Consider the following 13,031-nt stretch of genomic DNA (forward strand, 5'->3'; position numbering starts at 1 on the left):
TGCTCAACTTTCTTAGTTCTAGTGAGAACATGGGCAGCAGTGTTTTGGATCAGCTGCAGCTGTCTGATGCACTTTTTTAAGTAAAACTATGAAAACACTGTTCCAGTAATTTTACTAAAGATAAATTCATAATTTTTTTTTTTTTTTTTTTTGCTTGGACATTAGGGCTTTAATCCTGGAGATGTTCTTCATGTTATAAAGATGCACAGAACCAAATGACTGAACTTTTACATATCATAGTATCATTAGGAAAGGTCATATTTTTGGCAATTTTCTCAAAATTTCAGTTTTGAGCTAAGTTAACTGGGTTTGCTTGTTTTTTTGCATGAGTAAAAAAAGTAAGGATTCTCTCTTAGTTTCTTCCCATTGTCCTCTGTTTTACTCCTTTACCCTTTGTGTACTATATATAAACGTATTGTGCAAACAAAATAACTGCCCCCATGGAACCCTGAAAAACACTCTGTCACTTAGAGCATTTTGCATAAAATAAATAACATTAGCGCTTTTCTAACCCATTCAGGATTTTTTTTTTTTTATATAGTTAATTAATCTAAATAAAAATAATACAACACAATGGTCAATAACACAGGAAACATTGGGGGATGGGTGAGCTGAATGTACACTGTAAAAGCAAAGGAGGGACATTTTGGGATGCTTTGGTCAGTTATTGTTTAGTTTGTGTTTTTGAGTTTTATTGCTTATCTTCGAGGGACTAATGCAGTCAGATGATATTTGACTAATAAATCTACGTTTAGGAATGAAAACCACTCCTTATACACAAATGTTACTGCCCTCTTTCAACTCAAAGAGGAACATCGACTGCATGATTTTATTTTTGGCAGTGAAGAGAAAAGAGTTCAAGATTTGTTTTTTTAATGCCTTTATCTTGGAGGAACAAAAGTCATTTTCTTGCAGACGGTATTGATTTAATTACGAATATTGATAGGGTCCGTTAACACAGTGATTTGGAGTTTTATTTTGCAAGGTTGGTCTCTAAGGTTTAAGCAGACAGAAATAGAATTTCCTATTTGCAAAACATGATTTAGTTTTTGTCTTAGACTGACAACACCTTTTTATTTAAAAACCCAGACTGCTCCACCAGAGTTTCAAAGCAAAACAGCCGTGCCATTTAAACAGAAAAACACACGAGCCACTGAGGTAAAAGAAAATACTGTTCTTTTAGTTATTTACTAAATCTGTAAATGGTTTCCAGCAGCATCACGTCTGAAGCCGTATTTCACTGGAAATGTGACAGAGCTCCAGTCAGACAGGACAGCGTCTGTAAGGTCTAAAGCGTCTGTTGGGCTTAAAGCTTTTTAATACACATTCTCTTTTCAGCTCAGTGTATAGGTGTGCAAGCCATCATTATTGTCTATGTGTTATGTTTAAAAAATACACCAGTTCTGGCTTTTTATTTTCACTTTATCCATAGCCCTCAATAATGAAAAATATTTTCATGCAAAATAAAATACCTGGGGGGGGGAACTCAATCACATCTGGTCTAACATTAAAGACAGCAAGCTTTGCCTGGACACAAGGTTCTAATCATAAAAGTATTACTCTTCCATGGTTAAGATTGCATAATCCCATAGATTATATTGAGTCAGTAATTACAACTGTATTCATTCTTTCCCTCTTGCTCTAAACTGAAAGATCCAGGTCTGTCATCTTACGCAATAAACTACTTCAGATTAATGCAGTTCACCTTGGCCTCCTTTGCTCCCAATATGTCATATTTTAGAACAATACAGATCAAAAAACAAACATAAAACACAGAATAATATTTTATTTAACTGCTAGATTCAGATTTAGTTGAGTGAGATTTTAGGAAAAACACCCCATAAAATAATATCTTGGTTGATTTTCATAATCATTTAATCGGGTATTCAGGTTCTTCTGGGTACTTTTGTATCTTTCATAGTTTTTTTGTAGAGACCAGGGAAAGCTGTTACAAGAGATTTGCAACCATAGCTTTTGCTTATTTGCTGAAGAGGATAATAGTCTATAAACATAAAATATACATATTTGAACAAAATGATTAATGATTTTATTATATTGTTTGATGAAGTTTTCATAAACCTGTGTGTTAATGTGAGATAATAATAATAAAAAAAAAAAAAAAAAAAAAAAAAATATATATATATATATATATATATATATATATATATATATATCAATCATAGTATCATATATATACATATAGCCTCTGGCTATATGTAGAGCTCCCCCTACAGGTTTGTTGGGAGACAGTTCAGTAGATGTCAGCAGGTTACGGTATACTGGCTGCGGCTAATATATATACATTTCTAGTTTCTTCAAAAATGTTTTGGTGGGTCTTATAATGAGGTGCATTCTATAGTCTGAAAAATACTGCATAGAAAAATCTCAATTCACACCTTAGTCCTAAATGTGAGTCCTGACCCTAAAACAGTAATCTCCTTGTGGGGTCCAGGAATCGGGCTCCGCAAGGAGCAGTGAGTTCCTACAACGTGCTATTTTTCCAGAAAATATGCCCCATAATGTATCAAATACAAGAACACAGAGACATTGCATTGCATTTTTCCCCACATTGTCTTTGGGTTGCCTTACATTTATTTCTGAATTGTATTTTTGTTTAACCTTAACTATAAGCAAAACTTACATTACACAATACCTCTACATTCTTAAGTCTAAAAAAGGGAAAGTCCACTGTATGAGATCAGGGTTTTTCTCCCTCTAAGGCCTGTTGGTCTTCTTCAGTTTAGTGGATAAACCAGAAAAAGGTCCTTAATAGGCAATATTAATGTATAGGCATACACACTTGCCACTTAGCATCTCCCACCCACCTTCTCTCCACCATCCCAGCTGAGAGGAGTCATCAGAGATGACTGACAGGCAAACTGAAGCGATATGAATGTGAGTGAGAACGTGAATATGAATATGCAGATGAGCAGTGGAGACAGTTGGCTGCTGTTTTCTCTTTAGAGAAGATGACAGCTGTCATCCTTCGCCCTCTTTTTTTCACCGAAAAAACTGATGCACTTCCTGACCAGGAGGAGGAGGAATAATGGCACCAGACTCTAAAGCTGATAACAACCCCCATTTTGATGGGATCTGATGTAAACATGAGGTACACTGACTATGTAGGTACATTAAAGACAGTCTTTTTTTAACCTCTGTAAATCCATGTAAGAAAAAAAAACATTAACTGTCTGGTTAAAAACTATTTACTTATAATTTTAATTTAATCTCTTCACCATAGTGAAGAGATTAAATTACTGAATGTATGTGTGTCTATGGAATGGACAGAGGTTGGTTTAATAATAGCAAAGCTTATGCAGGCAGGTTGTTACATATTATTTTGATGGTTCCACCTCACACACCTTTTTGTGCTATCAGTAAGCTCCTGGCACATTTCTGGCTGGATGTTTGACTCATTTTCTTGGCAGAATTTGTTGGGCTGTGTTACAAAAACCAGACCTCCAAATATTGCCCGCAAAGTTTCATAAGGGATGAATCTTTGAGCAGGATCATGGTGCTGGTGGAACAGCCAGTTTTGCCAAAGTTTCAACCATATAGGTAGTGAATTACTGTGATGCACTTTAAAATTTGCAATTTTTTTTAGCTCTAAAAGCCGCAGCCAAAATAACCTCCTGTTGTAAAAATGTAAAAAGCTTAATTGTTGTGTGTTACTGATGTTAGTTTGTGTTTGCTTCTTTTCTACAGTGAGATCAGCAATCTGGACTCTGGCCTGGTGGTGGAGCTATGGAACAAAGGTTTGATCTGGGATACTATGATCGGTACAGCCCTGATACCCCTAGACACCATTCATCAGTCTGATGAGGTAACATGGCGAAAAGTTTTTTTTTTCATTTATGATAGTACATACTGTAGAAAGCTCTCAAACACTAGTGTAATAACTGGGAACATGTTATTGTTAAAAGGTGACATCAGAAATACTCTGTTTGCCTTTGGAACTTTTTTCTTTTTTTTTTTTAGGATTACAACACCTTAAAGGTATTGTGGAGGATGTTCTTTTCTGTGTGGATCATCAAAATAAGTGGTCCTCTTAATTGTCAATCATTGTGGTGATATGTTTATGTAAGGCCATCTTACATGCTCATCCCCATTTTTACTTACCGGTGGTGAGATAGTGGAAAAATGCAAATCTTCTTTTCCAAAGTAAGCTTACTTTGAGTTAAGCATACAGCAACTTTTAAACAGAGCATGCACAAGGAGAAATGGGCTCGTGCACGCTCTTGCATGTGTTTAATAGGCGTTCCCTCTTGGGAGTGGGTACAGGGTTATGCATGTGCTTTTTTTTATAGTTGAGAGCATGGGTCTTTTAAAGAATTTGCGAAAATTCCTCTACTATACCTTTAACCGAGATGTAGGTTGAGCAGTACTCCTTACTTTAAACCTAGCAGTCTTTTTTTTTTAGATAATTCTTTCTAATCTTTAGAGTTTATAATTGACTTTAACCGTTTTACCCCAGATGTTTGCATATTTTAATATTTGTTATTTGAAATAGAAATTTTGCAATCAAGGCTAAATACAGCTGATACGGAGATGTATTTATTAACTAATCCATCTCAAAGATGGGATTAAACCTGTAGCAGATGGTTTTTATTATTTAACACAATTAAGATTTTATTGTTTTGCACCTTTACTAAGAAATTTGCTAATCTTGTTAAATATTAATTTGCTGAAACCTTTAATGAAAATGTGATACTATTAGATCTACAGTCAAGTATAGCTGGGTGGCCAGTGAATATTTGGGGTCCTTTGCCATCAGGAGGGCTTACTTACTTGTACTTTGGGCAGGTTCTGTTTCCTGTTTCTCTTCTAATTTTTTCCACATTCCTGAATTAACTTGTTTTAGACTAAACCAGTTTCATTCTTCCTTTTCTTAAATGTATCAGTTTAAACTACCTCCAACATTGTGTGTTAACTCTAAAACAGATTAGATTACCAATTCCTCAAAGAGTTTATTTTGGTTTATTTGGTTTAGTTTTGGCTTTAAAATACATTTAAAATTTCCAGATTATAAAGAGTTTTGTACTTTTAATATATATATTTGAACAAATTCAGTATATTTAGTTTGAGTCTTTTACTGCTTTATTTGGAACTACATTAACAGCATTAATGACTAGAAAGAAGCGAGAGACTCATTATAAGGATCAATATTTGTATTGATTTACAGATGGGAACCTGATTACTACTTTAGGAGAATAAATCCTTTAAGAAGATTTTTTCTTCTGTTCTTTAGGTGATTGGGACTTGTTTATTTTTTAAAGTAACTGTCTCTAAAAGTTTCTTATTTGTTTATTTTGCTAAAACGGATTTAATTAACATGTTACAATATCCAGTAGGTCTTTCACATGTTACTGTAGAGGGATTTAACTCCTGTCTTTCCAGGAGAACATTTAAAGCATGATCTTAAAAGGTCTCTATGTATCAGAAGGCGTTCAAACTTTGCACATCCAAAGCTGAACTTAATAGCAGGTGTGATCTGTATCGTGTGTGTGAATTGAGCAGAACAGCACAGGATTTATAAGAATGTTGGGGTGAAAAGCTCCTGGCACAAATTAATTTGGGTGATTTAGTATCTTTATTCAATAAAAAAAGTAAAACACCATGACTGAACCTAAACATTGTAGCATGTTTAAAAAATGTTCACCTGACTCCTGTGTGCCAGCCTGAAATGTGCATCTCTAACTTGTGGCAATAGTGATTTTTTCCCTCCCTTTATGTTCCATTACAAGCCTGCCTCAAAGTATGATAAGGTTTCAGATGGGGCTACATATGTTTGCAAAATTTTAGGTCAAGCAGATGTTGTAAGGAGTTGGTGGAGATAAATCCAGCTGTTGAGAGTTTAATCTCGCTGTGGAAGTGTGGCTCCTTCTCTGTCGGAGGGGGGTTGGGATCGAGGACCTGACGAATCCAGCTTTTCAAGGTGTTAGGGTTAAGATTTTAAAGAGAACAGCTCATGTTCTCAAGATTTTCCAGATGTTTGCCTAAGGTGGCGACAAGTGAAATGACACCTTTGTTGCATGCACGTAATAAAGAATAGAAAAAAAAGCACCACACTACACACTACAATGTTTCTATGATTTTACAGGAGGGACCAGGAGAATGGACAGCTTTGGACTCTGAGGTTTTAATGAAGGAGGATCAGATCTGCGGCACCGTCAATCCAACTCCACATCAAGTGCTGCTAGACACTCGCTTTGAGCTTCCATTTGGTTTGTATCACATCATCCCAAACTTACAAGAGTACTTCTGTTTCAAAGTGTTTTTCCTGTCCAGGAATAATGAATGAAAAAGTCAACACTTTAATAAGCTCATAAAACACTGTAACTTAAATGAGCCATTTATATACACTTTTAGAAAAGTGCATTTAATTTCCCTGAAACTAAGTAATATTTACCAGAAAACAGTTATTCTCATTCAGAAAACTGAGAAATAGTGATTAGAAATGAGGAATCTCATTTAGTAATGCACATTAGTAGTATTGGTAAAATGTAATATAGAGAGGATTGTGGAGCAGCTGTGCTGTTTGATTTGTTCATGTTTCATTTATGAAGGAGCAATCCAGGTCTCAGTCATGTAAAAATAGTTTTTCCATTTAAGAGATAATGGCCTTTTTGTAACGTTAAGTCATCAAAACTAGTCATGTACAGAAACAAACAAACAAACAAAAAAACAACAATGATATACTGTTTCCAGTTTGATTTGAGTATTAAACTGTCAAAGCTGAATATGATTAGTTCTTTGATACCTTTTAGTATTAGTTTCTGTTTATACTTCTGTATGGTTACAAAATTATAAATTATAAACAAATAATGTAATTTTTTTACCTGGTATTGTGAGTATTAGATTATAGGAAGAAAGCACTTTACATCCTTACTTTCTTCTTGTTGTTTGTTAACAGCTGCCTGCTGTATTTAATTCCCCTCAACTTCCTGCCAAAGTTCCTTTATACTATAACATGTGAAACTACCATTAGGGTTTATTAATCTTTTATGATGGGTTACACTGTGATGATGTTTCACAACCTTTTCATTTTTATTTTCTGCTGTTTTATTCATGTAGCGCAGTCTCTCAAGTAATTTTTTTATCTACATGGTCTTGATTAGTTACTTAGTGCAGCTTCACTGTAACATCTATAATTTAGTAATTTAGACACAAAGAGAATTTTAAGAATATCTTTCTATTAGTTTGTATTTACACTTTATTTGTGATATTTTCTTAAAAAGCTGATTGATTTGACCCTGAACCCTGGAAAGACAACTTCTCATCCAAAAGTAATCCAAAATGCAGGAATATAATGTTTAAGTACATCGAGAGTGAAGCTCTTCTATCCTAAGAGGATGGAGGAGAGAGAATAGAGATAAGGGTGGAGCCCAGGCGTCCTTCATTTCTTTCTGCACCTTGGCTGGATTAACTTCTCATTTTTCCTGGATTATGTCTTGTACTTCATATAATGTTGTTTTTTCACTCATTGATAAATCCCTCCTCCACCTGTGGATCTTTGTCTGTCACTTACTACTTTTATCTGACCAGATATCCCAGAAGACGAGGCACAGTACTGGACCAGTAAGCTGGAGAAGATCAATACTATGCAGATACACGATGAGGTTGGCTCAATAACTGTTTCCTGCTAGTACTCTGTAAAAAGAAATAATGCCATTTTCTCTGACTTACCAAAAAATGTTGTTTTTATCATATGAGGTTAATTTGAAGTTTTGTTTTCATACAGCAATGAGTGTACTGGCAGCTCTAAAATGTATAAATATGAAGAATGATTCATTTGTAGTTTTTATTTTAATAGAAGAAAAAAAAAATCAGATGAGTGCATGATGATTTTTTTAATTGAAATAGCATGTTTGTGAACTAAATTAACAAACTCCATGTTATATAAAAAGGCTCCTTAACATATAAAAAGTTTAATCAGCGGTAATCAAGCTCCACTTATTTCTAAAATAACATCCAGCAGTTTATTTACCTGATCCACTTATGTGAATTCATTTGAGTGGATTTCAAAATATCAAATTCAAAAATAAAGTTAAAATCTCTGTGTAATCCTACAATACAACCTTGGTGTAACATTTGAAACTATAATAGTTTCATGTGTTATCTTACTTTATTCTTTCTGGTTAAAACTTGTATTAATGTGGTATAATTCACTATAAAACATCCGTGTTTATTTTAGCCTTCTGTGTTAAGTATTATGTATATATATAAAAACTATATATATATATATGTATAGTTTTTTTTTCATTATATATTTATTTGTTTTCAAGAAATACAAGCCTAAACACTCCAAAGTTTTTTCCTTTTATTTAGTTTGTTGTTATTATAAATGGAATTAAACTCAGCATGATCCTGTGATAAGTTTGTGTGGTTCTCTGCTGCCACCTTGTGTGATATCGGGCTTGTGATTACAGGGAGTAAATGAAGGAAGCTCTATGAATTTATTTTATTCTTTATCTTTTAATTGTTCTGCTTTTCATCTTTTTCTTCTACTTTTACCAGTATCCATTACCAGGAGATGTTCAAAGAAGAAGAATGCCATCTATGCCCTCACAGTGCTGTAAGTTTATATAAAGAATAGTATACAGTATTTGAAAGTATTCCATGGCAGTAAAAAAACTCACTCTTTAAGTTATAAAATTTAGTTTTTTATTTATGCAGCTGTTAGACCTTTACTGATGAATTTTTATATAAAAGGATATATTTATTGTAAAACATCAAAGTTGAATAATGACCTATGTATTTTATAAAATGCACACAAAAAACATTCATCTTATCACTTTAACATCTATCATGAAGTTGAACCCATTTGGGAGTTTACTTCCATCCTAAGATCTCATTTCCCTGTTGCACTGAGGTATAGGTTAAATACTTCAGTTATAGACTTTACTTCTCTCCTTTGGAAACTCTCCTTTATTCCACCAGGCAGTTGGAGTTATTTTGGATGGGGTGACCAGCAAAGTATGTACAGTGATCGTTCATTGTTTTCGCCCATCTGTTATTCAATGTTCCCTCCATGTTTGCATGTTGCAGAATGGCTCATTGACTCATTACAAAAATATACTTATTCTAATCATCATCATAATATGTGTATGATTCTAATGGAAATAAAAACATGGTGCCCTGCCCAGTTGTGAAGTGTTGTATTTGAATTCATGTCGTTTACAATCTGTAAACACATCCTTCACAAGTTTGTCCTTCTTGTATTAAATGCCTGCTACCACATGAGGGAGCTATTTTTTCAACTATCTGAATTGTCTGAATGCCTTCTTTCCTTTTTTCAAATAACCCAGGTGTGCATTAAATGAGTGGAAGTAAAAACCATCTACCTAAACTATCTGCCTTTTTCCCAGCATATGATGACCACGACAGTGCAGTGGATGATCGAGACAGCGACTACCGCAGTGAAACTGGAAACCGACCACCACGGTTCCATAACACTTCCCAGATGAACTCATCTGTCCATCAGTACCCCATAGGCCGTAGAGTCCAGCATCAAAGCCTGTCAAGGGAGTCTGATTCTGTACACAGTTATGAATTAGACTATAGGGAAATGAGGGCAAGCAGGTAAACACAAACACCCTCACAGACACATCTTGCTACCTATGCAGTATGATATAATGATAAAAAAAGTAATTAATTAGATTTTTTTTTATGTCTGTGTGTCTATAACTATACATACAGTCTGGTTAAAAGTTTTAACAGTGACACAAATGTGTTTTTTTTTTCCAATTCATCTCTATACTAGAAAACAACATCAAAGTTGAGACTTTCAATAAGTTTAAGTAAAATTCTATTATTTGAAAGACGTAGAAAGGAATATGCTTCGGTAGATGAGAAACAACCCCAGACATGGATTATATCGGGATGTGTCCCTGTCAGCTCAATGTCCCTTAAAGAAAATCTGGATTAATTAAATTTTATGCAGTATTGTATGCTATAATACATGAACATCAACATCTAAATGAATAAGGATATATCCAAGCAAGGTAATGCTACTTCTTTGGTGTCCACTGGTGGCAGCATGTAGTTCAAATTAGACCAAGTAGACCATTGCTGGACACAGTTAGACATCCTAAATACCTCCTTACTACATTCCAAAAAAGTGAAAAAAAGTGAAAAAACAAACCACTGGACTTTGTTTTCCAAGTTTGAAGGCATTCTGCTTCCCATCCAGGAAGTTTTTTATTTCAAAATGTCATCAATTAGCACTGAGTTTCAAGGTTTTATAAAGTAGCCCAACAAAGCCCTATTATGGCTTAAAAAGCATGCAAATTCAACCAAAAGAACAGGTCCAACCCTTAGTAATGGGGAGTCATTGAGGTCATTGTCGGCCTGCAATACCCGATACTGGCCTATGTCTCTAAAAGGGACTCATTAAGGTCGTTGTTGACATGGCTGACTAGACGAGATGTTTTAGTCCCTGCATAGCGATGGGGGTTGAGATTATAGTGGGAAGGAATCAACTCCATTGCTGTGTTTCAGGTTTTTGAGAGGTGGAACCTGAGACCACCCCCTCTGTTTAAGGTTTAAGGTAGTAGTAGGTAAAACTGTAGTGAGGAGTTTTACCTCCTACAACCTTGAAGTTCTACAAATCTATAGCAGCAGCATTTTCTTTATGTTTATTCAAGTTGCTGTCAAAAAAAAAAGGAAAACTGTTGAATAAGGACACATGATTTTATCACAGTCAGGCTGTCAGATAGATTTTTCTGTTAAAATTGCAGTACTTTGTTAAAGTTCGATGATAAATGTTTGCAGAAATATGAAAAAAAATACTTTTTATCGTCAGCTTATAATAATCTTTAGACGAATGTCTGTATATGTAATTACTGTAACTAAAAATCCTGAACGATGTGAGAAATTTACACATTTTTGTCACTGAAAAAACTCTTTGCCATCTCTTTTTTGATATTGTCCTACTAGTTAATACATGAGTTTAGGGCTGCAACAACGAATTGATAAAATCGATAAAAATTGACTTTTAAAAGCGTTGGCAACGAATTTCATCATCGATTAGTTGTGTCGCGCGATTAATGCGTCATCCGCCGCCGCCGTCATCACATCCACTTGACTGAAACGGGGGGAAAACAAAAATACGACAGAGCGAGCCAGCGGTGTGGGTGCAGTGTTGCCAACTCAGCGACTTTTCAGACCCCTCCAGCGACTATTTTTCAAAAAAGCGACTAGCGACAAATCTGGCGACTTTTTACGGTGTCACTGGTGGCTTTTGGAGACTCTTACGTGAAAGCATGTATCGTTCCTACTCTGCCGTGGGGCGCCTCCCCCATCCCAACCCCGTTCTCCCGCAGGAGTCCCTCTCAGCGCTGCAGTCAGAGCCGCAGGATGTTTACCCTCAGCGTCCAGACTGCAAATGAAGCGTGCATGCGCCGGCGCAAATTGATCACAATAATTAAAATAGCCTGCCCTTTGTAAAGTGAAAAAACTCGTAACGTGCAACTTTTGTCAAAACAAATTAACATGGCACGAAAGCGCCATGTTTGTTTTGTTTTAAAGTGGGGAAACGTAACGTAACGTTCAGGTAGCTCATCTGATGCTTTCCTTACCTTTCCTTACCTTGCTAGTAGGTTACAGACAGTGATAAGGTTGGCTACTTATTTTACTCTTAATTTCATTTGAATTAGCTTAAGCAGCGTTTATATTTTCTTTATAAATAAATTAACTTGCAAATTATGAGGGCAAGGCTTTTAAAGTTTAAATCTTCTGGCAAAGATAAAGTAAAGAAGATTCTGCAATTTATGGAAGTAAAGCAGAATAAAATCCAGCAAGATCAGTAATATGTCAATTAATTATATGCCACATTTCCATGTAAATATCTGTCTTTGGAGGATGTGTTTTTTAGCACCCCTGTTCTCTCATTTTTATTCCATCTTTATAATTTGAACCACAGGGCTATTTTTTATCTCTATGGTTCAGTATTTTCTCAAGTAGCAACTTTAACTGCTATACTTTCCTGTCTTAAAAGGCAGAACTCTTCTAGTCTAAAAAAACTCATTTGTTGAAATGGGGGGACCTATTGTTTGAACCCCTTAGGGGCTTTAAAAAAACAAAAAAGTAACCTATATTTTGTGGATGTACAGCTACATTTCTCATGTAAGTTTGCGTAGTTTTAACACAAACATTTATTTTTCATATTGCACCAGTACAGTTAATGAGCAACCTGTACTTGTGTGCTTGTTTGTTCTGTCTAAAATGTTTATTTTGGAATAAAGAGGTTAATATAAAAAATATTTTTTGTCCGATTCATCGATTAATCGATAAAATAATCGTCCGATTCATCGATTTTTAAAATAATCGTTAGTTGCAGCCCTACATGAGTTACTCAGTTGTATGACAATTGCATGTGATCATTTTAAGCTGAAACAGCAACCCTCTAAAAAAGAATTATAGACTAGCTGTTTTTTCTATATTTGTAACTGGCTTCTTTCATTCATCTTTATATGGACTAACTTTCTTTATGTTCTTTTGCAAATGTTGTTAATGTCTTTTCTTTCCTCTTTTTTTCTTTCTTTTCATTACATCCCACTGCTTCCTGCATGATATCATTGTGTTTAATCAAATCAAGACGATCAAAGAAAAAGAGAGGAGTTAGAATCATTCCTGTAGACTCTGGTATGGGTGTGGAGGATTGGGAGAGTAAATATAAAGTGCCTGACTCAGGTGTGCTAGATGACTATCTAGACACTGAGCAAAAACTTTGGGAAGATGAAGATAAGAGTATCATCTACCGAATCAGCGACAGCTGTGAGTCCAAAGGTAGCAGATTTTATCAGACTGTCGAGTGTGATGGGCTATCCCCGGAGGAGCCACTGGAGCCAAATGGCATTGTGAACAGACAGAGGCATGGCTTTGGCAGCGGAGAAGTACGATTAGTTTACAAGGCAGCTGGCACCTTTGAGGATGAATCTTCTCCTCCTGAAATTGATATTATTCCATCAATCAAACAGCAGCGACAGCCGTCAGACAAGGAAAGTCTGCTTTACAAGACCAGGCTGTGG

General features: G+C 35.2%; 1 protein-coding gene across 1 annotated transcript in view; it reads left to right on the top strand.

Annotated features, from left to right (window-relative positions):
- Window positions 1-13,031, top strand: part of LOC119785426 (protein unc-13 homolog B-like) — a 233,627-nt gene that overhangs the window by 45,620 nt on the left and 174,976 nt on the right. Inside the window, exons 4-9 of the mRNA XM_038288108.1 lie at window positions 3,706-3,823; window positions 6,101-6,224; window positions 7,546-7,619; window positions 8,518-8,575; window positions 8,941-8,976; window positions 9,369-9,582. Of these exons, the coding sequence (XP_038144036.1) occupies window positions 3,706-3,823; window positions 6,101-6,224; window positions 7,546-7,619; window positions 8,518-8,575; window positions 8,941-8,976; window positions 9,369-9,582 (624 nt within the window). The remainder of the gene's footprint in view (window positions 1-3,705; window positions 3,824-6,100; window positions 6,225-7,545; window positions 7,620-8,517; window positions 8,576-8,940; window positions 8,977-9,368; window positions 9,583-13,031) is intronic.

This window comes from Cyprinodon tularosa, unplaced genomic scaffold, assembly GCF_016077235.1.
Source record: "Cyprinodon tularosa strain WSP-4 unplaced genomic scaffold, ASM1607723v1 ctg249, whole genome shotgun sequence".
Classification (NCBI taxonomy): Eukaryota; Metazoa; Chordata; class Actinopteri; order Cyprinodontiformes; family Cyprinodontidae; genus Cyprinodon; species Cyprinodon tularosa.